The sequence below is a fragment of the Thermobia domestica genome, chromosome 1 (genome assembly GCF_964235325.1).
Source record: "Thermobia domestica chromosome 1, izTheDome1.hap1.1, whole genome shotgun sequence".
In the NCBI taxonomy this organism is placed as follows: domain Eukaryota; kingdom Metazoa; phylum Arthropoda; class Insecta; order Zygentoma; family Lepismatidae; genus Thermobia; species Thermobia domestica.
The window spans coordinates 69,737,844-69,764,742 of record NC_137454.1 but is presented as its reverse complement, the minus strand read 5'-3'; the positions used below and the strand labels follow the sequence as shown (position 1 = coordinate 69,764,742).

General features: G+C 36.6%; 1 protein-coding gene across 1 annotated transcript in view; it reads right to left on the bottom strand.

The window, feature by feature from the left end:
- Positions 1 to 26,899, bottom strand: part of LOC145685811 (hydrocephalus-inducing protein-like) — a 461,224-nt gene that overhangs the window by 167,032 nt on the left and 267,293 nt on the right. The window contains exons 18-22 of the mRNA XM_081758381.1: positions 24,043 to 24,178; positions 22,029 to 22,216; positions 14,645 to 14,762; positions 11,945 to 12,150; positions 8,036 to 8,154 (exon numbers count right to left, since the gene is read on the bottom strand). Of these exons, the coding sequence (XP_081614507.1) occupies positions 8,036 to 8,154; positions 11,945 to 12,150; positions 14,645 to 14,762; positions 22,029 to 22,216; positions 24,043 to 24,178 (767 nt within the window). The remainder of the gene's footprint in view (positions 1 to 8,035; positions 8,155 to 11,944; positions 12,151 to 14,644; positions 14,763 to 22,028; positions 22,217 to 24,042; positions 24,179 to 26,899) is intronic.

Below are 26,899 nucleotides of genomic sequence, written 5' to 3'. Positions count from 1 at the left end.
TAGGTTTGTAATGTTCTTGTTGTATATGAAATTAATACTTGCAATGCTTATAGTTGCCGTCATCATACTGTGCTTACATGATTGTATCTAAGGTTATTTCTTGTGCTTCAGGCATAATGATCCTCATAATAGATAAGAGGGTGTTTGTGTTAGACACCTGCGTGGAACACTACTGTTACAAAGCATGTAGAGAGTTTAATAAAAACCTGTAACGTCTGCCATATAGAAACTAAGAACCAAATGGGATTCTACCGGATCTGTTGGCAACCATCATAAGTTGTGTTTACAAACACCATATACAGTAAAACCTGTCAACTTGGCCACCTCTCTAAGTTGGCCATCTGCTGATATTGGCCTAATTCGTCTTAAACCTGCATTTTCTCATAAGACACTCGTTACTTATTACTCTGTAAGTTGGCCACCTGTCTATCTTGGAACTTGGCCACATTGAAGCAATGTTTACTCTATGTTGATAACGATAAATTTACCTGCGCATCTTGGCCACGCAAAATACCGTTTTGTTATTTTTTCTTATCTCTTTCATATTCCCATATGAGAGGTAGATGTTCTGTATTTGTGACTGGAGATAAAGAAACATGGATTACTACGACTTGTTCTTGGAGGTCCATGGCCAGCACCCTAACCTGATAAAGGGGTGGTGAAGGAAGATGTGAATAAGGAAAGGCACATACAGGAATTCAGGAAATGGTTGTACGTATTTGTTTACCCTGTCTGTATTGGTAAAACCATTTGCTTTATCGGCCCCTTTCATCAGTGGAGAGCTTCAGTAATTCCAAAAAATTCTCAAGGTTAGAGAGCTAACCATCTCAACTGTCAACTATTGGCACCTGACGGCTTGTCGAATGGTAGCGGAGGTTTCGAGATATATAAATTTCCTTAAGATTTTCTCAAAACATCTTTTGCTCCGAGAGAAACACTTGTAGCTCATTAACAAGAGGCAGTTAAATACAAAATTAGAATGTTCATATGTGCCAAAAAGAATAAAAGAAATATATCTAGAATGAACCACCTGAATACATTTTTTATTAGTAACTGATTTGCTATTTTCGTCTACAGAAAATATTTGTGCCACTGTCGAAAAAAGTAATATAAACTGCATATAAATTGTTCAATTTATAATTGTGCTTTTCTCGTTTTCAATCTGAGTAACTGAGTATGCTACAATATCAATTCAATAAATTGTGTACGTATGCTTCTATTTTGTGGTTAGTTGTGTTATTGTGGTTTCAATACGAATAATTCAGTGTACCCGGTGGCGTAATTTGAAGCTTCAGCGCTCCCCGCAAACCTTAGTTGTGCGCTCCTACTTTCTATATATGTTACGCCCCCCGCGCCTAGGGGGTTGCGAGGGTGCTATTTACGCCAATGAGTGTACCAGACTAGTTTTCAGGAAGAGAAAGGTTTCATATTAAACATACTGTAGTATTTTTTTCTAGTACTGTATGTTCTTATGATTACTCTATATACATTATTTAAAAGTAGCTGTCGTGCCATTGCTTACTAAAATTTTACAATCAAGTGATACTAGAAATCCTATTCTAAAAATACACCAACAACACTTATATTCTGTAAGTTGGCCACTATTCAATGGAACGGATGGTGGCCAACATAGACAGGTTTCACTGTATAACTTTTGGCATATGATAACACAGTTCGAATAAATAAAATAGGCGGCAGGCAGAGGTACGCATTCTGAAGCAAGATCTTCACATAGAACTTTACATGATCTTTGTCATGCTGCTACTGAGGCTACAAAACAAGAAGCACCAAGTAATCGCCGAACTGTTTAATGACGATCAAATTGTGAATAGCGCTTTGGGGCCACCGAAATCACTCGATCTTATGGAACATTTCAAAAGGAAAGTATCGAACTATACAGCAGCTCCAAAACAACAACACCAAAGTAATTGCTAAGCTTACGCAGAAATATTGGATTAGATTGACCAACTGCATTCAACATATGCGAATCTCATTTATCAGTGCACAAAAAAGATTTGCGTGTTTGTCAAATTGCCTACGGCAACGTATAAATATCATTAACGTTAATAACTATAGTGTAACTTCATTGCATTTCCGTGTTTTCTTTATATTTCCTGTCTCACACAACTTTCCATGTCCGGGTCACTTTCATTTAAACCGCAGTTTATACAAAAGTAAAACCAATCTTTTCCCTAAAAGATAACAACTAAGCACGGGCGCCGATTTCTCTGTAATTTTTTTTTGGGGGGGGGGGGGGGAATTCAGATGCAGAAGGTATATATATATATGAGGATTTTAAGACAAATTGCACTCAAATTATCCCAAATATTGTATATTCATAAATACAATAGGGGCCCCACATGAGCTTTGGGGGGAAGTCCGAGTCCCCTAGACCCCCCAGGATCGGCGCCCTTGCAACTAAGGAGGATTTTATGCAAGGGAAGAGCATATTTGTTTTCTTTGTGCCTTTTGGAACAATGGATAGCAATAACCTTTTGTGACGAGGGCAACAATCCATTTGATGATTTTATTATTGATAAGAAAAGTTCATGTAGTTCATAAATTTGGTTCAATTATATAAATAAGGGTTCGGAAAATATTGAAAATTGAACACAATTGAACAATTGGAAATTGTGCAATTTTATCTGTTAAAACATTAGTGTGTTTACGCATATTACATAAATAATTATTCACTTTCACATTACATACTGAAATAACCTATATTATTTTATAATTAATTAAACTACCTAGGTATAGTAACACTATGCACAGGGCGACCATACGTTCCGTTTCGACGGGGATAGTCCCGTTTTGGGAGCATGTCTCGGCCGTCCCGTCAGTAAATAAAAAAAAAAGTAGTATTTGTCCCGTATTATGCGCATGAAAGAAGTAAATAACAAACCCACTACCTTTACTCCTTGTAAACACTTTGATCGCCATCTCTAATTTTGAAATTTTGCCATTCACACCATGCATGTTATAGAATTGTGCTTGCATTAATATGGAGGACTGTTATAATCATTTTGAAAATTGAACATCGGTTATTTTGGAAAGTGCAAATTTATAGTGCCGGTCCTATGTGACCGGCGAGGCATGGTAAGCAGTTTATTGCTTCAGGGCACCGTGCCGGTCAAATTGCCGGTCATCTTTATATGTCTCCAAATGAAACCTTCAAATGCCGGTCACATATGACCAACGCGGCTTAAGCGGAATGCTCTGTGCCGGTCCCAGATGACACCCACAGCAGACAAAGTGTTTAGTTGAAATTCCCTATATTAAATATGATCTATAGTTTGCAGTAGGGTCTACTTCTCCAAAGGTAGCAGAGGTTTTAGCAGTTGCTTATTTGTTGAACAAGCTTCAACGTGTCTTTCTTTTTCCATAAACATCGAATTACTTGACCCCGCCCTGTAACGAAGAGAGAGAGAGGAGGGGGAGCTCTGATATCAGGCAGTATTCGTAGTTTGAGGGAAATTTCCCTAATCCTGGGAAGTTTCGTAGGTAAATTGAACAGAAAGGGAAAAAGGAAATTTCTTGAATAAAACGTGAAAATCCAGGTAAATTCTGTCTTCTGACTTATTTACTAATATAAATATTTAAATTCTCCAGAAATAAACTAATACAATAGCAGAATGGAAATGAAATTTTTTGAGTTTTACGTCCGACGAATATGCCGGTTAGGCTAAAGGAGACGGTGATGATGAGAAATGAATGAAATGATGGATTGAAGAAAGTGGGAGGAAACGGGAGAACACCGAGAAAACCCACGCACACGGTGTTTATCCATCACAAAGTTCACTTGGCGGAAGCAGGGTTTGAACCCGGGACCCCATGCACCAGAGGTGAACGCAGCGTGGGTGGTGTTCAAAGTATTGCATCCATTGTTGGTTGGGCGTATTTGTGTATAGTTTTTGGTATAAAAAAAGAAAAAGGAAGGCAGAAGTAAAACATAGAAGCAAAAAAAGAAAAAAATAATGTGGTTGACACCTCCTTCAATATAGATAAATTAATCTTATCATATAACTTCTGTCATAGAAATTGAACATTCAACAAACTAAGGAAAATTTGATAAGAAAAGGGAGAATTTTATGTCAGTCGAGGGAAATTTTTTAACGCAAACCTACGAACTCTGATATTAGGGCGCTATATTAAAAAAAGAAAGAAAAAAATAGACCTAAAAGCCCAGGGTTGCTATTTCAGCACCAGTTGCAATCCTAGCTACATTCTTTTTTTTACTTCTAACCATTTTATAGGCAATTTTCATATTCATTCTTACATCTCGTAAAATACAGTCATTATAAGTAAATTGTATGTAGGTAGAGGAAATTTAAACGCGAAATTTTATAACGCCAAATTTCTGTTAACGCCAATATTATTTTATATTACAATATAAATGTATTAGGTGTTTCTAAGGCAAACAGGAACTAATTTACTCACTGACCTGTTTCTCATTTTTCATGATTTAAAAAAAGCCGGAACCTGTCCCGTTTGCAGCTGAAAATTTTATGGTCACCCTAAGGATAGTTTTAGACGGTAGCATTTATCGTATCATTTCTCGTAGCAGATGTGCTGCCAAAAATCTCGTATAACATTCTATGGGTCAAAGGTACAATCATGTCCAAAATTATTGTCGCATGACTATAAATATGTTGTTGTAGTAATATAATTTGATAACGAATTCGCCCGGTATTTCATATAATGTTAGTATGTGTATAATCGACAAGGACATGTATGTGGCAAATTTCATGTCAAAAGAGCAGTAAAAAAGAACAATAAAACGAAAACAAACCTTTCTTGTCCATTTAGCAACATTTTGTTTTACTCATTCTAATTTTCGTATTTATAATTCTTTTCCTATGAAATTTACCACAAATATACTTTTCCCGATTATACACATACAGGTAGTATCAGTATTAAAAGTACTCTGCAAAATCACTATCAAATTATATTCTTACAAGAAGACAGTTATAGATATGCGACAATCATTTTGGACATGAGTGTACATGGTGCTTTTACACGGTAGCATTTTGATAAGCATCTTGTCGTGACGTAGTAAACAAATCACTGGAGAAGAGCGCAATTATGGTTCCGAAACTAAAGCGTGAGGTTCTAAAGCTTTAGTGGTTGTAACAACAGTTCTTGCTGGTTATATTAAAATACGAAAAGCACAAAAAAGTAGCTATGTGGGCAAAGAGCATCTGTACTCCAACTCATTTTTCTTTCCTATAATTCAATTTCCCACACAAAACAAAGAGCATGGATATTTGGCACAAAATCTTTCGCTTTGTTTTAACACATCACGGCGCTGCAATCGGGACAGAAATGCTGGGGAAAATGCTACGAAATAGAGCAGGTTCTAACGACAAGAAACGCCCATGGCATAAGATATGCCATGGCATGTGAAATGCTATAGTAGTTGCTACTTTACACGTTAGGATATCGATGATACGATTTTTGCTACGAGAAATGCTTCCGTCTAACTAAAACTAGCCTAACTGTGCAGTGATGAAAATTGCCGCAAAACAAAAGCACAATTCGCATGGACTTGGTGGTAGTACGCTGATGACGATAGTGCAAATAGTTTTTCACTATTACATAAATTTTTTCTCTGGAAACGCAATAGCAGTACGACTGAATGTTCCTGTTGTCGCAGGACTTACCAGCACAGCTTTTTCCTAGGACTGTTGTTATCGAAATTTCAGGGGGGAGGGGTGTAAAGGGAAAGAGTAGATAGCTACCTTATAGAGGTAGAGTGGAGTTGCAGTTATTCGTGCAATCAGTCCGTTAGCAGAACCACGCAGTGTTTGTTTCTACAGTGTGTGTAGTGCAAGTCCTCACACGAGTACGTGAAGAATACTGTTTGAGTGCGTTCGCGTGTTTCTTGTGTTCAGCGATGTCTAGAAGTGTAATAATTTACCAAACCTTTTTTCTAAGTGAGTTTTACAACTATGTCCCACAGACATCTTCTTTCCCCATTCGTTAAAAAAGCCGAACGGATTATATTTTGAATCAAAGGTAGATGAGGGTTAGTGTTGTGCCCGACAGAACTGTTGCTCCCGTTGTTCCCACTATTTAAGAGGCTCGTTGCATGGAACCCACCCGTCTATGCAATTTGTTGCACCACAGTTGTGGATGGAACCTAGAGTAACAGTAACAGGAATCTAAAGTAAATTAAACATACAGTTCTATATCCAAATTTGGAATATGCAATGCACCCAGTGCCGTATTCTACTTCTCTTCCAGTTCCAAAACTACCAGCAGAATGAAGAGTAGAAGAAGAAAATATGACAGGCCACGAAGATATTGGTTACACGCAATCATCACGGTTTCAACCACAACCACTGCCTCAGACAAAATTGAACGATTTTTTAAAGACATATTTCAAAATGACAAGCAGAATTACTTGGGTCTCGTCTAAAGGAAAAAACATTGCTACAATCAAATATCTTTCCATAAATGACAGCTTGGCTTTTCCAATTTTTTCTCAATTACAGATAGTCTGGTATATTGTAATGACATAAATGAGCTGCTTACAGAATTAGATCTTGAGTCACAATCCGGAAGAATAATACCAATTTTAGATTTTCACAAAATAGTCTCAAACCTGTTCTCTTGCTTAACGGTAACGAGATACTTTCTATACTAGTGGTCCATTCCGTTCAGTAAGAACAAACTTACGAGAACTTGAGACTACTTTTTAAGTCTATTGGCTATTGAAGCCATAAATGCAAAATTTGTAGTGGTCTCAAAGTTCTGGGGCTTATACTTCGAATGCAGACTGGTTACATAAAAAAAATATTGCCGTTTTTTTGTGTCACTGAGACAGTAAACAAAGGAAAGACCGTTATGTACTAAGGCTTTACAGTATGTATTATGTACTAAGACTGAGTGAAAGCTTCAATCCTGGTAAAAAAAAAAAAAAAAAAAAAAAAAATGTGTCGCATAAAACCGTTGTTAATAAAGACACGGGCTCCACCTGAAATTGGGCTTCATGAAGAATGTTGTTAACAGAAGTTTTCAATTCGTGCTGTCAAAATTTCCTGCTATTAGTGTTGCAAAAGTTTAGTATTTTAATTGGTCTTTAGCTTTGTGACTCGATGAAAGACTAATTTTGGATGCTAAAACGTCAGTTTAGCTTGCCTTCAAAGGTGAATACAACAATCAGTGGTGCCCACCCCCTTATGTCCATGACACCCCCCCCCAATTGTCCATCCGTAGGTGTTCTTCCACGAAAAAAAAAATCTTTTCGATTAATTTTTACATCCCGTCAAACATATTTATATAGATTTTTAACCCCCCCAAATATTTCAATGACGCAGTTTGCGTCATAGCCCCCCTTTGTGGGCACCCATGCAACAATTTCTGACAGGACTGAAAATTACAAACACATATTCTGAACTGTTACAAGACTATGGAGTGCAACATATATCTAAAATACACTTCTTGTATTCTCATTTGGATATTTTACGTCTAATCTCAGATATGTGAATGACAAATATGAAGACTGATTTCACTAAGAAATTGACGCCATGCAAAGACGATATAGGGAAGGATATTCACCAAAACTTTTGGTATATTGCTGCTGGATACTTCTACAAAAAGTTTTACTATCTACTCCAAAACTGAAAGTTTTCTGGAAAAGTTTCTAACTTGAAAGTACGTTTAAAGTTTTTTTTCATGCGTTTCATAAAATTTTGTTAATTCTGTAATGCAAAATATTATTTTTGCTATTTTATACAGCTACAAATTCCCCATGTATTATATTGAAGTCATTCCCAAGTGTCGCGAAAGTTACTGCTTTACTTTTCATGAATTACAATATATTGCTCACTGTATGAAATACAGGCTAACAGGTATGTGTGGCAGTCCCGTCCCTTCCGTATGTAGCTTGCTGTATTGTTCAGGAAATATCTTGAATTATGTCATAGCTGAACTTAATTGAAAATCATAATAATAATAACTAGAGCTGTTATCTAAAAATACATATTAATACATACTACATTCAACAGTTTAAAAATATCGAATGCATACTTACGATTTATCTGGCTTTTCCTTTGGACCTTTGAGAGTGAGCAGAGGGCCGAAATGAAAAGCGTTTATGTCATAAAAGTACGTTACTGTAAAAACATCATCAGAAGGTTTCGTTTCTTCTACCTGTTGGAATGAAAATTCAATAGATTTTAAAATCAAGACACCAAACTAACTGATTAATAGATTAAGGATTAATGGAGACGTCAGTGGCGCCAAGTCTATTTGTTTCTGTCACGATAAGGTCAATGACCGACACATGCAAACCCTTAAAAGTAGTCGAATTAAGATTCTCAATGAAGTGAAGTTGGAAGAAATAATAGAATAAAAATAAAAGAATCGATAAAAGAATTAAATCAAAGGTCGTGAAAAAGCTAAAATAATATATAACAACATACGTATAAGACGAGAACAACTGAAAAAGATATCATTAATATCAACATATGCCAGATAAAATCTGAAAAAGAAACACCTGAGAGAATGTCAACTATTCGAATCTCACGAATAAAACAATAACACAGTCACTAAAAATCACACTATCTCCCAAAACCTACACTGAAAAAAAATTGTACGTGACGTACTTAAAAAAGTAGGTTACATGCGTATTTCCTGTAGTTTTTGGACTTAACGTACAGCAGACTATAACTGAAAACGCATGTTTTATAATGCTTTCCGTATAACTGTTACATCTATTCGTACTTTCCATATGAAACAATATAGGCGGTCAGGATCTCACATACAAATGGAAGTATATAACATATAGCTGACGAAAGTAACATAAGTATATGCATGTGATATACGGAAAACTGTTAGATGTCAGACATCCTGCAACGGCATGATGTAACATCCAAGGTCAGTGCGTATGTAGCATATATATAATGTATGCTCCATACTGATTTCTGTAGTAAGCAAGAGGATTCCGTATATTTATACAATATACCGCTGTTCGGAGAACGTATTTTTCTCAGTGTAAATTATATTATTAGATAATCCTCTGAGGTTTTAGTATTGTGGACATTTCAGTGAGCCGGATACGCACTGGAACGATCCTTTTCACAACACGCCACCAAACTTAATCATAGTTGAAATAATTTTAGGTTACTTATAACTAACAGTACAAGTTTTAATAATTAACTGTAAAAGTGCAAATTTTGAATCTAAAAATGAATTAAAACTTGTGGAAAATCGACGGTTGCAAAATAAACCCAATTCACGACAAATCTTATCCATCGAATCTATTTTCGTCCTTCATATTTTATCCTAATAAATCAAGGACACTCAGCCGAGCTCTTCCGATCAGGATCAAAGTTGATAAGGTGGTAAACTTTGCATATGAGCATATGAAATATTATGTTATGCAGGCTTACGGTTTCCGAAAAATTTTGCACCCGATTTTCCAAAATATAAACCCATACACCAAATTCATCCAATCAGGATCAAATTAGCACACGTTACAAATTTGACCTGCTATATAAGCATGTGAAATATTATATTATGCAGACTTTTGTTTCCCGGGTTATGGGAAGTCAAATTTTTTGTCATGCGTTCCAAAACAAAAAGCCATACACTGAACTTACCCGAAAGTGATCAAACTTGAGATGGTGGTAATCCTTGGTCTCTTCAATAGCGCGTGAAATATTACCTTGTACAGGCTTTGAGTTCTTAAGTTATACACAATCGAATTTCTAAATTATTCGACATAATAAAAATATAACACATGTCATTTAAGTAGTAATCAAAGGTCAGTCTTGGGCAGAAAAATAAAAGTCTAATGAAGGACATCTTTATGATTATGAATATTTCGTTTGTAATATAATTGTGTTATTATTTTTAGCATATACATATGGGCCAATCCATCTGAAGTGGTCCAAAGATGGTGAAAATGGTTGCTCGACCATCTCTGAAAGTTATAAAAATTTGAGTGTGACGAACCGTGTGTATGAGAAGATCAATAACATCAGTCACGTTGTCCTATGTACAAGTGTTCCTGAATGGTGGCAATCTTTGTTGTCGGTGGAGTGCCATTTTTGCATTTGCAAGTGTTTACGAAAACTACAGTTGCTCAGAACGTACGAATCAGACGAACACCAAACACAAATGAATGTTTACAGGAAAGACTGAGATACACGAAGATTGTATACTTTTGCTTCTAAATAAATATGCAGAGTTGCAAACCAATACATGAAATCACCAGAAAAAGTACAGAAAATTACACTTTTAAAGGGGTTGTATTTTGGAATGGTATAAAGTGGAGGTTCGTAATTTTTGTGCTGAATACTATTTCGTGTAAAGAGTCTGCATAAATATCCACAGCTATGATACTACTGGCACCGTAGATTTATGGGGGTCCGAAAGTTGAAGTTTGTGATTTTCATGCTCTTTTTGGGGCGTAATATCTCAAAGTGCTAAAAATTGCTGCTTACGCCACGAAGTAATCCTGTATGTGAATAAACTATTGCATATATATATATATATATATATATATATATATATATATATATATATATATATATATGTGTGTGTGTGTCTGATATTACATGGAGAGAAAGTGAGGACATGGTAAAAACGCGAAGAAACACTTGCGTGACTATTGTCGCAGCCTTGAAAAAATTAAATGTTTTGATATGTTTCATGCTAGATCTCAAAACAAGCCTATGCATGGTGCAGCAATTAGACCCGCTTTTGTTTGTGTTCAGCTGTGCAAAAGATTGCAAGTGGCGTTTGTTCCATCTTTCTAGCTTCATGATTATTGCCACGTCTATATGGTAAGGGGGTTAGCTCTCCCAATGGCGGCGATTGGACGTTAAAAGTGGTGGGGGCAAGACATGATCTGAATATTTGTATAACAGTGTTAGTTTACCTGGTTGATGTAACACTTTGTTTGACGAGAGGTTGTATAACTAATAGGACTGTATAACTAATTACTTAGAAGCAAAAGTTTATATTTTTCGTGTATTTCAGTCTTTCCTGCAAACATTCGTTTGTGTTTGGTGTTCGTCTGATTCGTACGTCCTGAGCAACTGTAATTTTCGTAAACGCTTGCAAATGCTAAAATTGAAACTCCACCGACAACAAAGATGGCCGTCATTCAGGAACAACTGTACACATGACAACGTGAATAATGTTATTAACTTTCTCATACATAAAGTTAATCACACTCCAATTTCTATAATTTTCGGAGATGGTCGAGCAACCTGCTCTGGACCACTTCGTATGGATTAATTCATGTAGCAATACACAGAACATTTTACATTGAAGAAATCGGTGTAGCGAGGTTTAGTAATGACGGAACTCTTTCCTAGATGAGTCCCGTGACGATCTAGTCAGGCGATATTTTCGCTCGCAAGGTTTCGGCGGCAAGGTTCTAATTACTCGAGATTTTTGGTAAAGCGAGATTTTGGCACGGGAGGTCTTGGGCACAAAGTTTTGACCAAGCGAGATTTTGGTCCGTGAGGTTTCGGGCGCTGAGATTTTGGCCTGTGATATTCTGGCTACAAAGTTTTGTGTTCAAACCAGAGCGTATCGTAAGTGGGAGGCAGAGGGTTTACAATGCATGTAACAAATAAAGTCACTCACGAGCTCCTCATGGTAGCGAGGTGAAATTCGGTATACAAATTTCTTATTTAAATAAAATAGACACCTGTCGCAAATTCCACATTCTCGAAAATTCCGCTTCTAAAAAAAGAAGGGCGATGCAGGGCCACCATTAGAAGAAGAGACACAATTACCATTAGGCGAGAGTTTTTACGTTATAATAAGGTATAAGCTGTAATATTATCCTTATCCTTAAGTTAATAAAAAATTGCTATTGCGTACGTTAAAACACTGCACTATTGATTTATGTTGTAATAATGTAAGTGTATTATAAACTCTTCTGGAAACAGAGGTTATTCTCTGTAAAGACATTTATACTTACTTTCTCGAACATCACTGATGGGGTAGTATCAATCCGAGGTATATCACAAACCCCTTCACAAATTATCGAGTATTTCTCAAGACCGCCAGTCACTTCAACACCAAATGTTTGAATGTAAGTCTCACATTTTGTGGGACAAAAACGAAATTTAACCTCCAGTGAGTCATTAGGTGGAAGGACCCATCTTGTTTTCATCTTTAACATTTCTGAAATATGCCAAATATTAAACATAAAAACCACGAATTCATTACAAACTTATTTTTAAAATGTGGTATTAATAGTAGTACATATACACTAAAGTTGCACCTCTCACACCTTGGTATATATTATGTATTAAAATTTCATATTCTACACAATGAAATAACAGTAACAATTCGAACCATAAAGAACAATACTCTAGAGCTTGATTGAGTATTACATCAACACATTAAGGTAGGTATCCCTCCCTCCGCATGCTGTGGACTCTAGTTAGTCTCTGTAATGTAATCCTTCCAACTTTTGTAGAACATACAGATGCTTATCAACTTAGTGGAAATACTAGAAGGAAACGCAGCATACTTGATTATTACGGTGCGGTACCACCGTTGTCTCTAAAACAGCGCTGATTCCTCTTGGCATGGTTGGAGGTCAAAATTGCGAATGCAGTTATTGTGAATTGAAAGTAACATTAAAAAAACACATTTGCGCTATTTTGTTCGATGACCCATTATTTTCAGCAACACCACAACCACGGCACTTAGAAGTTCTGTGGTTTCCGGTCAAATAAATGGACGCGTGGATCTTATAGGCCCCTTTAGAAACTAATGTAACATCTTTCAGGGAGTTCTGAAGAGACTAAAACAAATTATAACCTGACGGTGCCTTGTCCGGCTATACGGCGGATGTATTAAAACCTCACAGCCACGTCCTCTGAAATTCTAAGGGTCGTTAAAGATACATGCGGTCTGGCGTTGTCAGCATGGTATACAACACCCCTTCTGTTCACCAGTTTCGGCCGTTTTCTTTGAATTGTTACGTACACGCGCGTAATACAAGTCCACGTCTATCTTTCTACCCGGCGTCAGCAGCTCATAGTGCATGATACCCTCTCAATCTCACGAAATGTACAACATAACATTCCAGAGGGTTAGTATGGGCTTTGCTACATACTATGCAATTTTCACTTGTTTTGAACACGGTGTTTTTGCTTGTTGTTATCGCAGGTTATCTTTTTATTACTCATGATCAACCGTTTGAGAAATGGCCGGGGTTCGTTACATTTCAGTAGGTTAGATATTCGATTGAGTACATGCTTTTCATCATATTGCACCCGAACGTCCAGCTTCTTTTAGTCATCTTTTTTTCTTTTAATTGTGTAATACTATTTGATAATGGATGTTTAGGTCATTGATGATATCATGACTATTTATACGGCAGCCTTGTTGAGTTCACTTTTGCTGTGATTGGACTCCTTCTCGAGGACACCGGAATTTCCAGAAAGAAAGCAACTGAACCATCTTTAGGTTGTTGCTTTTGATAAAGTATCTTGCCAATGAACTGCACAAATTTCTCGAGCATTTGCGCCATTATCGAAATGAGATTGTAAAACTTAGCTCAAGTTTTAGGGAAGGTTCATTCATCTTCACGTTACAATATCTTTTATTTGATTGTAAGAATTCCAACATGTTTCGCACATATACTTGCTTTAACTACCAGCAGTCAATCGATATGAGGCATGACCCACTGCAACTCATCATAACCCAGAGGTTTTGGACATTTACGCCATCTCGTACGCAGGGCCGGGTGTACCATATGTGCAACACGTGCATTTACACGGGGTGCCAAGTTGCGAGGGGCGGCAAAATCTGTAATAACTACATTATTCAAAATAAATAAATAAATAAATAAATAAATAAATAAATAAATAAATAAAAATAAAAATTTCTTGTTGGAAACATTCATGATGATGGTAGTTAAATTTACTAAGCTCACCTATTTGATTACTATATTCATAAACCATGTTTTGGTCCCATTAGTGTAAGGTCACATCGACAGGGCAAAAGCAAATGATCAAACAAATCCCAGCATGAATTGCTTGATTGTTGTCAAATATTCTCGGACAATAGCGAACACCTGTTCCATGTAGTTAGTTACCACAGTTTTGATATGAAACTTAGTCTTATCTTCATCACAAACAAATTTTCCTTATCACTTAAGATGGAAACAATATTTTAAAAATTTATTGATAGATGTGGAAGTAAAATCAAGAACTAAAGATAAAAGAGCTAGTTGCACTGGAATTGCAAACTGATTTATTGAGATTGAAGCTCGATATTGGATTCTATAACAAGGATTACCATCTTTCCCCTGCAGGTGTCCTTGCTTTATCTTTCACACAAGGAAAAAAAAAAAAAACAGACACAACGAGATTGTATTTGTAGTACTTAGGTCTTTTTGAGTCTGAGTGCATTTTACCTCACCTTCGTTGTTCGTGATGAGGTAGCATACTTAAAATGTCGGCTTTTAAGATTTGTTCTTTCTAGAAACCGGGGAGGGGGCGGCAAACGATGTCATTGCACGGGGCGGCAAATTGTCTAGAGCAGGCCCTGCTTGTATGCTGGGAGTTCAATACTTTTTAAAGTACCCAATATTATTTTATATAAATACTAATAATGTATACTATAGAACAAGAATAGTAACGTAAATAATATACATGCTTACGTTCTTTTACTTGATTGTACAAGAACTTTAGTTTCTTGTCAACAGACTCAGTTGATGGTGTCGTCTTCTTTTTAAGTTCCTTTTTGCCTTTCTTCTGTTTCCCGACAGTTTTACCAGACTAAAAGTTATGAAAACAACTCTTTTATAAACCACATAAAAGCTACAAGTAACATAAATATAGATGATCATAAGTTTATCTTGAAAATTATATAGACCTATATAGGGATATATATATATATATATATATATATATATATATATATATATATATATATATATATATATATATATATAGTCTATTAGACCACCTGTCCGTGGCCTTCTTTTTCTCGGCTCGTAGTGCATGTGAAGAATCGTATGTGAAGAATCAAATGGTGACGCTCCCATATTCAGTGGCGTAGCGGAAATACTACTACGGGATCAATTCCAAAATTTCAAATGGAAAGTGGTATCAATTTCGACTTCTTTGGATGCACTATTGAAAAGTACTTCTACAGAAAACACTTTTCGTTAAATTCTACGGTTTGGTATCTACGTCTGTTATTTGTTGTAGAATTGCTATTATCAGATCACCCGTCCCACGCATTTTTCTCAGCTCGTAATACACGTAGACATTTCAAACAAAAAATTGAATTACCAAATTGTATGTGAAGAATCAAATGGTGCTTCCATATCCAGTGGCGTAGAGGAAATACTACTACCAGAGTTCAACTCCAAAATTTCAAATGGAAAGGAGTATCAATTTCGATTTCTTTGGAAGCACTATTGGAAAAGAAACAACTTTTACAGGAAACACTTTTCGTTAAATTCTACAATTTGGCATCGACGTGTGTTACTGGTTCTTGAATTGCAGCTACAGAACAATAGTTTTATAGTTGGCATAACTACAAAAGAACACCACATAAAACATGTTCTATCAAATAGTACTGTTGAAAACTCTTTACAGCATTCAGTATCAAATGTTACGACATATCTCGTGCAAGTATCAACAAACGAGAACAATATTGCAGAACAATACGTAGTTTAAATTCCGGGGTCAGAACGAATTTAAAACAGGAAAAGAGAGAAGCACTCTTTGGTTTTAAGTAAAACTACGTATGAAACAATTTTGGATATAAAGTCCCAGCAATAAAACATCCAAAGATAACCAAAAATTTCAAACTCATTGCATTTCGGAACTCATTGCACAAATAATAATTGTTCAAGAAGAGTACAAACAAATAAACTGAAGATAATAAAGAAAATAAATAACGTGAATTGCAAGTTATGAACATTCTTATCAATATATCACACTTGGACCTACAGAAGTCTCTCAATAAACATTCAAAGGATCGTCCAGCACCTGCGACACAGTTGCGAACGCGTACCGGGACATTTTTGAGTGATTTTAACACTTTTGCACTTAATCCATGGAACACATTACGAATCCTCTCCATCATGTCGTCCCTTGTAGTATGACGCCTTTGGTAATCCAGCTCCTTGACACATCCCCAAAATAAAAAAAATAAAAAAAATCGAGCGGAGTCAAATCTGAGGAATAAGCTGGCCAGGAGACCGGACTCCTCTTCCGATCCATCTGTTTGGGAGTTGAGTTGATTTTGAGTTTTGTCCCGTTCAGCAGCGAGGCTATATGAGACGTGGACCTACTGATTAACGTGGAATCCAAACCATATGAGCTCCCGTTGGGAGTCGAACCCGGGCTTCCCACGCCAAAGGCGCGTACGCTAACTGCTTAGCCACGGAGGAGCTCTCCATCTGTTTGGAATAAACGAGCTGCAGTTCGTCTAGCAACTCTCGCAAAATGAGCAGCAACCTTCTTGTTGTAGCCACATCATTTTACAAGTTGTTAGTGGGATGTCTTTCATGAGCTCACAAAGAATATCTCACAAGAAAGTTGCATACCCTACTCCTGTTAATTGTACTTCCGAAAAAATGGGGACCAATATTATTTGGCCTCTCACTATACTACACCAGACATTTAGACCCCAGATATGTTGATTGTCAACTTCACATACCAAGTGAGGATTCTCGCTGGACCAGTAGTGAGCGTTGTGTGTTAACATCTCCATTACTCTTGAAGGTCGCCTCATCCGTCCATAGACTATTCTGGTGGAAACATGGGTTACTGGCGCTCATCCACTGACAAAACCCCAAACGGTTATGAAATCTTGTTCTCGAAGTTCCTGATGCAGATGAACATGGTAAAAATTGATCGCATTATTGTGCAGAATCTTCCAAACCGTCATGTGGCTAATAGCAACATCCCTGGCTAATCGTCTTGTCGAGGTTTGCTGATCCATATGGACTGCGACAAGGATGTCGGGAGACAGTTTATTCTGACCACGACTCCTGATCTGCTGACATTTGTTGTGGTGAGTTGGGACGTGCCCAGTCCTCTGCAAAGGAAGTGCCAAGATCCGAAATACTTTTCTCAACTGCCGAGCACGATCGGGAAACTGTTCACCACACAGCCGCGCGCCTTGCTATGATTCTGTCGACATTCACCCAACCCAATTAACGTATCAAAAGCTTCAATATTCGAAAATATCGTACGTTGGGGGTAAATCGGATCAGTGTTGGGGGAAATCGGATTACAATGATTGTGATATGCAAATGCCGCAAATAAACATTTTCTATTGCCTACTGATTGAAATATGCCTTTAATGGCTTAAAAAAAACAACATCAAGCGGCTGCAGAACATGTGTTGTGTAAGGTTTCAACAACAACCCTTCTATATCATATTTTTCACATACGTCTAGTACAGACAGGGATGTGTGGGAACAATACCCATCCATAATTAAAATAACTTTACCAGGACTTCGATGTTTGTGGATATGTTCCACCCATTTCACGAAACCTCCTCGTTCGCCCATCCTAATTCCGTCATACACACGTCGAATCCTGGTGGAATACCATCGCAATATTCAACTTTCAGTCTCTTGCTCTTGAAAATAACAAACGGTGGAATGTAAACTCCTATTGCTGACACAAGTTAGTACCGTCACGTTCTCTCCACGTTTCATATTTGTCATTGCTTGCCCTGGGGTCGAACCAGTGACTCCTGAAACCAGAGGTGAATGCTCTACCACTGAACTACAGTGTCCCCTATGATCATAGCAACATCATATAAGAGTTAAAAAAAAATAAAACGATATAGATAGAGACAGGAAGTTTCAATACTTCCCAAATCTTCTTACAAACATCTAACTCAAATTACAAATTCAGTGATCCGATTTACCTCAAACTGCACTTTTCTTCTTCCTTCGTTACACAGTACGTTTAGTATTTTTTTTTTTTTGCACAATTTGTTGTACAGCGGGGGACACTTCTAAATGGTACACCTTAGCCGTAAATCTCCATATGGCTGTACCATTTAGAAGTGTCCCCCGCTGTACAGCCTAATGAAGCATGCATTAGTCAATGAAATAATAGCATTGAAAACCAAATACAATTCTTTCACAGTTCGAAAAAGCTTATTTTGCAACAATGAAAAGTTACATTTGCTATTTTTTGCCACTCAAAAAACACACGTCCTTAAACAATGCTGTCTGGAACTTTTCTGGCGCCACCAAATCAACAGTGTCTTCCGTCAGTACCTATTTCTTCTGACAGGTGACACCACAATGCGCCCCACGTCGACGCAAAGAGTATTCTTTTAACGTCCAATCACAAGGGTTGTTTTTGACTGATCCGATTTCCCCCATGATCCGATTTTCCCCCACCTACCCTATAACACTTATTTTCATTTTAAGCATTTCAAAGAATCTCGTGATTTAGTAGCGTCCCGGGTTTGCATTTTTGAAAATGGCAACCCTAATTTTGGTTATTCTATTTTTTGCTTCAGCCATCTTGTGTAGTAACAATGAGTTCGTATAATACAGATGATGTAAGCAGTTGCAAGATTTATTACAGGTTTCTAGTAGTATTCTAGACTTTGCGTAATTAAATGCACGTGTTAGTAAATACGCCACTTTGCAACACCTTTTTCTTTTAGCTTGGGTACAAAATAGAAGTAAGTCACATCATTGCCGCATTTTCTTCTACACGCAGGAAAGGCTACTGTGCAACGCACATGTCTTATTCTTTGTGTTGCATGAAAATTAAGGGCATAAAAAATCAAACACCCTTAACACGGCGTATTTGCCTGCACCTACCTTATTTGAAAAACATTACATTCTACACTTAGAAGGAACAATATTAACACCTACCCACAAAGCTCACAGTAATTACATGTGTAATGGATATCTGTTGATTCGATAGGGGGTGCAATTTCATGAGCCTAGCCATCGCAGGATTCACATTACACCCAGCCTTTATTGAACGTTTCACCACAAATTATGCATTCAGTGGTGCTTTCCTGTTCGTCTGGTCGTATTTTCTCTTTGTCGGTGTGGTGGTTCATTAGCTTCTTGCGACCTTCCTTTGGTAGTTCGTGTGCTGAAGTCACTTTTCTTTCAATTTGCATCTTATATGGTGAAGATATTAGTATTGCACTCACTCCAGTTGTTCTGGTTTGTGAAGCTAAACGTCTCTTGCGATTTTCCGGTAAAGATGATAACTGTTCACTAATGGAGAGCTCTTTACTGGTTGATGGACGAGAAGATTCTGATTCCTCGGTCATATGTGGAAAACGTGGATCCGCTGCAGACGACAAACAGGAAGTAGCCCCCTTTTCCTCAACCGCTGCCGAAGTTGAAGGTTGTGGGTGGTAGACCTAGTCTAATATCTCGCAACACGAATCACGTTTGCGGACAGATAGTCGGTGTCTGTGAATATCTGAGGGTTCAGTGAATATATTCCGGTGCACGCAAAATCAATTCAGGGCAATATCCATGCGACACATCTTTCGGTATGCCTCTGAAACAAGTTGCGCTACATCGTATTCTGTTATCTTTACTCTAGCATTCTTGCGCATTCACAGTGAACAAGCTTAATTGTATGCGCCTTTAAACGGTTTCATGAAACACCTGTCAGTGGGTTGAGTCTTATGAGTGATATGTGGAGCAGTGTTTCTTCCAGACATGTTTTTTGGGGAGTACTGCCCCCCCGGAGCTCTGAGAGTGTTCCCGGACGAGACCAAAATAATACGTCTATAATATAATAATAAATAAAATAGTACCAGCAGTGCCCCCCGGAATACTACGTGTGCTCCCCCGGAACACTTTTTCTGAAAGGACGACTGATGTGGAGGAGTACTGAGCAATGAATGCTGTGAACCCTCGCATATTGAATCACCTTCAGTTCTTTATGGCTGCCATGTTCGTAAACAATTAGCAGAACTGAGCTCTGACGGAAAGGATGACAGAATTTCACAAGCGTTGCAACCAAGTTTAAAAAGTATTACACGTTATCCAACCAGTACATTCTGCTACAGCAATGCTCTCGAGTGGAGCAACAACCATCTGTTTCTCATTCATTCTCTGATGCGGAAATATGAAGAGGGGTGGTACAAACTGACCAGTAGCACTCATGTAGAATATCAACATTATATATCCACTTTTTTCGCCCAACGTCAACTTAACACAACTCGTTTCTCTTTTTCACGTATCACTTATCACTAGTGTATCGTATACGACGATACACCAGTCTCATCCACGTTCAATGTTTGTGATGGTAGAAAAGAATATTTCTCCATCGGTGTGCACTAATTCGTAAAGAACTTTGCAACTTCTTCCTTATTGAAAGTTGTTGTTCTCAATATACTATTTGTAGACACAGGAGTTCTAAGAAAAAAATCGGGATGTCACTTCATAAACTCGTAGTAAGCACTTTGAGAAAACTCTGTTTATCTTTGTTGAACTTGTGATTCATTTTCAGTTCTTCGGCTAAGATAAACTAGCATCAGATATTCTTTTCGTGATAATGGCATTAAGCGATCAGTTAACTGTTTCACATGGCATTTCAGCTCTTTTTCATACATATCGGGAAAAGAATTTTCGAATCTCCTAACTTACGTGTAACTTACGTAATTTCATTCCTTGCCTTCGGTCGTGCAAAAAATCTGTTTGCTTGAGCCGAGAAAAATACCTGGTACCGGTGGTCTGATAGTAGTAATTCTACAACAAATAACAGACGTAGATGCCAAACCGTAGAATTTAACGAAAAGTGTTTCCCATAAAAGTTGTTTCTTTTTCAATGGTGCTTCCAAAGAAATCGAAATTGATACCATTTTCCATTTGAAATTTTGGAGTTGACTCCTGTAGTAGTATTCCTGCTACGCCACTGGATATGGAAGCATCACCATTTGATTCTTTACATACGATTTAGTAATTCAATTTTTTGTTTGAAATGTCTATGTGCACTACGAACAGAGAAAAATGCCTGGGATGGGTGGTCTGATACCCATATATATATATATATAGGGTGTTTCAAAACAACACCGTCAACGTTTGGGAGGTGATTCCTAATGCCAAGATAAGACGAAAAGTATAGACCAACTTGGATGCACAAATGCTTCCTTTCGGAGTTAAAGGGTACCCATTTTGAAACACACTGTATATATATATATATATATATATATATATATATATATATATATATATATATATATATATATATATATATATATATATATATATATTGAGAAAAAGATTTGCAACTTTTTATTAAACCATATTAATAACAGCATTACATAGCCTACACCATAAGAAGGTAGTATCTTGTTATCCCTGAATCTACTAATTAACAGTACTAACTAAGAATTCCATAATTGATAATACTACTCTAAGGAAAACTTTTTTTTTTTTTTTGAATTGCTAAATTCTTGCAATTAATTTCAATGTATAGCAAATATTTGCATACGAAGTTTTGATTATCAAGTGTAATAGTACACTTTTCATCTTTTATCTCTTATTAGCAGAACTCACCGTTCTGCGTGCGGGGAGTCTCTATGCCTAAGATGTTCCGAGATATGAACATGTTAGTGAACTACTGAATCATTTTTGTTTCTTTGTAGGTTACTATTTTTAAAAATTCTAAAACACGTATTTAACTAAAGATTAATACCAAATTTAATGTCCCGAAACTTAGGAATTCCTGGACATCTTTCTACAATAATCATAAAAAGGATGAAAGACACATTTAATTATTTTAAATGAAAAGTCTAAGTATCAGTTTTTAAGTTGCTAAACTTAAAGGATTCAGATATATTGATATTTTATTTTAATAATTGTGGCCCATTACTCTTCCACGTCGAACTTTTAGAAATTTTCTTTAGTGGTACCTTATGCTACAATTCTTATGCATTGTCCAAATTTTGTTTCTAGCTTAAAGAATTTGGGTTGGACGTTGATCAGACAGCCAGTCAACACTTGTTCTTTCATGTATTATTATTTAATTATTATTAATAATAATTAGTTGTCTAAAAATGTTTAAGTTACTTACATCAGATAAATTATCAGAATTAGCTTCTGCATCGTTCGAAACATTTTGCTCTTCTGGAGGATTAGGGTCAACAGGGAGCATAAAAATATATTCTGGTATGTCACTCAATATTCGACGTATTGGAGCTCTCATAGTGCTGTAAGTATGTGGAGGATACTCCATACGAACTCGTGTTCCATATGGTAAAGCTTAAAGTAAAAGAAATGAAAAATTAATATAATTATTTATGCCAAAAAAAAAAGTTTCAAAGGTCAACTTTTATCTAGTGTCAAAGAAAGCATCTGTTATGTGAGTATTGACAGCTAGATATAAAGGTTTAAATGAAACAAATTGCAAACGGACTGATATATACAGATACTGTATGTAGCCAACTGTGGATTTACTAATAGCTGGACAGTGTAAACTAAAGTTTATTTTCCAGAAAATAAAAAGAAAATAATATGCTATTTTATAATAATCATTAAAATTACCTTGCATTATATTCATACTAACTTACATATATTCACACTACTAAATTGTCAAAATAAAAACTTAACTGTTTTGTTTTTAAAGCATAATTTACAATAAACAAATACTAACCATGTTTCATGTTCCTTAGTTACTAGCATTCTTATTAATCCTTTTGGAATTTTTAAGGTAAATTTTTGACTTTCAAGCAAGCAGCTACTACATCATCACTATTTATCCTAGAATCACGGTTCCTATCTCGTTATCTTTAGCATAAAGCAACCTTCTACACGGTACGATTCGCATGTCCATATTATATACCTGTAAAGGCTAAATCGAGGAAAATGGGGATTTTTTTCTGTAAAAACCCTTTTTTCGAATGTTAGGGCCCTCTGGACTGAGTCTGTAGAAGTAAATGTAGAGAGGTACGTTAGAGGAGGAGGAAACAAGCCATAACACGTATATTCTGTCTGATGTGTCATGTCGACATGTGTCCTTGGACCCAATAATACCTTTTATACAGAATTTGCGAGAAAACAAAATAAACCTTTTGCGTTGTACTTTTTAAGGCCAAACAGATGACATCATGACCTCCATCAACGAGCTCCTTCTCAAAACACATTTGACCTAGTTCGCAGTGCATGTATGACTGAACAATAAAAAATCCAATAGTAATAGATGATATAGAGCGTTTTAAAACAATACACACGTATGATATATATATATATATATATATATATATATATATATATATATATATATATATATATATATGGCGCAAAACTTCCAGTCATCAGGGATTAGAAATTTAGAGCTGGCGACCACCTGTTCAGTAGGAAAGGTTTCTGCCTAAACTCACAGGGCTGCGCAGTTTCTGTTTCGCACGAAAATAATTGTCACTGAGTGAGAGAAAACACGGAATGTGAAGTCTTTCTTTGTCAAACCAAAGGCCGGAGGAGGAACCTCTCATAATTTGTACGTGAGAGATACTGGTGACCATCATTTTTGGATTGGCAAGTGCGTCTGACTTTGAAATTTTGCGCCCTATATATATATTCGGGATTTATGATATATATGTATATCATAAATCCCGAAAGGGTTAAGAAGAAATACTATTTCTAATGTAAGAATAGAAAAAGAGCTTAGTATATGACTATAGCAAGAAAATATTAAGTTACATAAAAAGTTTGATGTAGGCTTATATTAATTATATTCTTGAGCTTAAAAATAGCGAAAAGTATTTTAACATAGATATAATATAATGATAAAAACTTTAAAAAAATATTTAAGGTTGTATACTTTAGAACTAACTGCTATCATTGTATCGTGCATATAAATATTTTCAAATCCAACTCAACTGCACTTTTCCAACCAAAAACTGAAATTCCATTTAAAATTTCACAATAGTTCTCTGTAAGTCTCTTTTACCGTAACACTTCATGATTTTTCATTCACTTAATATAATGCTGTTTTATTATATTAATATTTGAAATCTGAGAATAGTACACAGAACAAACTTATCAATACAATTATATAACACTACTCATTTGATTATACATATACTTACGTTGACATAGTTGTAATTCACTGGTATCTATTTGTCCCATAACAAAATTAATTAAGTCCTGAGGTTTTGAACAATTAACAACCCAATGATAAACCCCAAGCGATTGTTTTCGATATTTTGTTTCTTCACTGGATTCCTGAAACCAACACAATATTAACGTATATTGAATACACTAACAGAATAGGAGGAGAGAAGTAATGTAACTGGGACATTCCATGTGAAATCAACCAATGAAATGGCAAAATCTGACCTGACGATCTTAGATTTTTGGAAAAATTGGTGCACAGCTTTATTACAGTGGAAGATGAAAAAATCCCAAATATTACCTCTCTCTCCTCCTGAAAGTGTCCCCATACAGGGTGTTCAAAAATGTCAAAAAAAAAACGGAATTTTTCAGTTACAGTGTGTAGTGTGCCACACGCGCCATCTCAATTGGCGCCAAAATTTTTGCCACACTCCACAATTACTCAAACAATTAACGACAATTATTTTTCTAATTGCGTAGACAAGTTTATTTTTTCTTAAATCTTAAAACAAGGAAAAGCGAGAGAACAGGGAAATGTTAGTCATTCACTTCGCGCTCATTCGGCTCTTTCCAGCTGTCTTTATTTTTTTTCTTGGATGAAATATTCTGTCTGCTTCATCCCTCCCAGCCAGCTGACTGTCTGCTCAAGAATCAGTTAAACTATAACCTTTCTCGTCTGGAGAAGATAATATTTCCACCTACAGGAAAGTAATAGATTCCTACTTTTGGTTATCACAACTCTTAAACAAATAGATACGACAGCATTAATCCGATTTTCATTTAGTTAACTTAAAGGTTAAAAAGGTTATTTTGCTAGCCAGTAATATATTCAATAACTCTGACACAGAGTCTCATCTTCCCGTAATACAACCACAAGTGTTCGAGTATAAATTTGATTATTCACTCTGTTTTTGGACGTTTTAGTAATATAAATTGTCACAGACCTAAGTTATTATTTTAAAGCACACTTGCAAAGTTTGAACTTTTGAACTCTTGAAATTTTATTAGAAATATAATGTGTCTGGAGAGTCATGGTGTAATTAAAGTTGTCTTAGTAAATTGTACTATCTGTAACTAAAAGTGACTCTTTGTACACATGAGGTCAAATGTTAACCTTCTCAGGTTATCAGGGTTTTTGTATCAAGAAATTTTCCCATGTAAAGGAAGCTTTTAGGATACGCCCTCCGCCTGCTTACGCAGTCGCAGAAACTTAAATTCGTTTCATAAATAATTAGAAATCCAATCAGGTAAAACCCTGACTTACCCCTGCCTTCACACGTCCCTAACCTAGTGCCGTGTGAGAATGATAAGGACAAACAAAAAGTGAGGACATCTCTCTTTAGATTGATTAAGTCAGTTAATTGGGGGATTATTCGATAGTTTTTCGAAGAGGCGCGGGCCTCCGCCCGTTGCCCCCTTCGGGGGAATTCCGATCACCTTTAGAAATGGCACAAGCTCCCGCTTGTTGCTTCCTTCAGTTAAAGTTCCATCAAACTCCACGACATGGACTTATCGTCCACAGTCTAACTTGGAACTACGCCGGAACGTTGACACTCTTGTTATAGCCCGTTCTTCGGTCGGGAGAAACTTTGTTACATCCCTCACCGACTTGTGCTATTGTGTCGGCAGTGACTGTTAACTTCCATCATACGGCGTAAGGACGGTATTCCTTCCACCACGGACATTTCGTAAAGATTCATCATTGGAGACGAGCAGTGTGTGTTATCACTAATTCAACCTTAAGTGCTCAACTGGACAGTACTTCTGTTCTCACTGTGAGTATACAGCCAATCTACAAACTTAGTTACTTCTACTCAGATTCTGTTTACCTAATCTGAGCACTGGCTCTACACAGATCTTTTCAAGATTTCTCATTAACTCAACCTTTGTGTACCTAAACGCTTCCTAAAACAATACTCGTTAACCTGTGCTAACGCTGAGTTACGTATCTATCGAAGACCTCATGTAGGAAAGTCACCCTGTAATGTATCAAGTCCACGGACTTATTCGAGCCAGCTAATAAAATTCTTCCTAACTCGAACTTGCGTTGTTTACGTCATTCCAAAAACAATCTCAATACTTCCTTTTGGTGAACGTTTCATAATCTTTCTCAATATCTATATTAACGCCTCGTATCGACGTGCCCATGTTGTAGTCTACTGGAGAAGGCAGATGACCTGTGGAATGAAATCCTGTTGGACGTAGTTCGAATCTGGGAACTGCATTCACCATTCGTCTCACCTCTATTCCATCATCCATCCAGGAGAAGACCAGCCTGTGCGAAGTCCCAAATATTCCGAAGACTTCTAATCCCGTACGAAGCTCAGTGACGACCTTGTCTTACATGAAGTCCTGATCATCGTCCGTCTATCCTGCTCTTGTATTTCAGCCGCTCGAGGTACAAGTGAGAATTTTTATCGTAATAGTGTTTTTAGTGCTTTTAAGTGATTGTGCTACCTGGTGCGTACGAAACGGCTACAGCAACGTCGAAGATAACCCCGGAGTCGTCCCATCTCGACTTGGAGTGCCTGGAGGTAGGACCACGGACCTCAGGTGGGTTATCACTGTTTAATTAATATTTTCATGTAACTGTCATTTGCATTATCTTTTCATCAAGTCGCTTAACTGTAAAGGGGATCACCTCCCAAGTAGTTTCAAAATTACTTTGAAACCTTTTGTTGCTTAAATATCGTTTGTGTGAATTGCTAATTACTTTTGATTTCCTAGATCTCTTTTAATTCGAGCAGTAATCTCGTGTTTAATTATAACGATATAATATGTTTTGATATGCTAATTTGCTAAGTATTCTGAACTGGCTGATAGCAGTGGTAT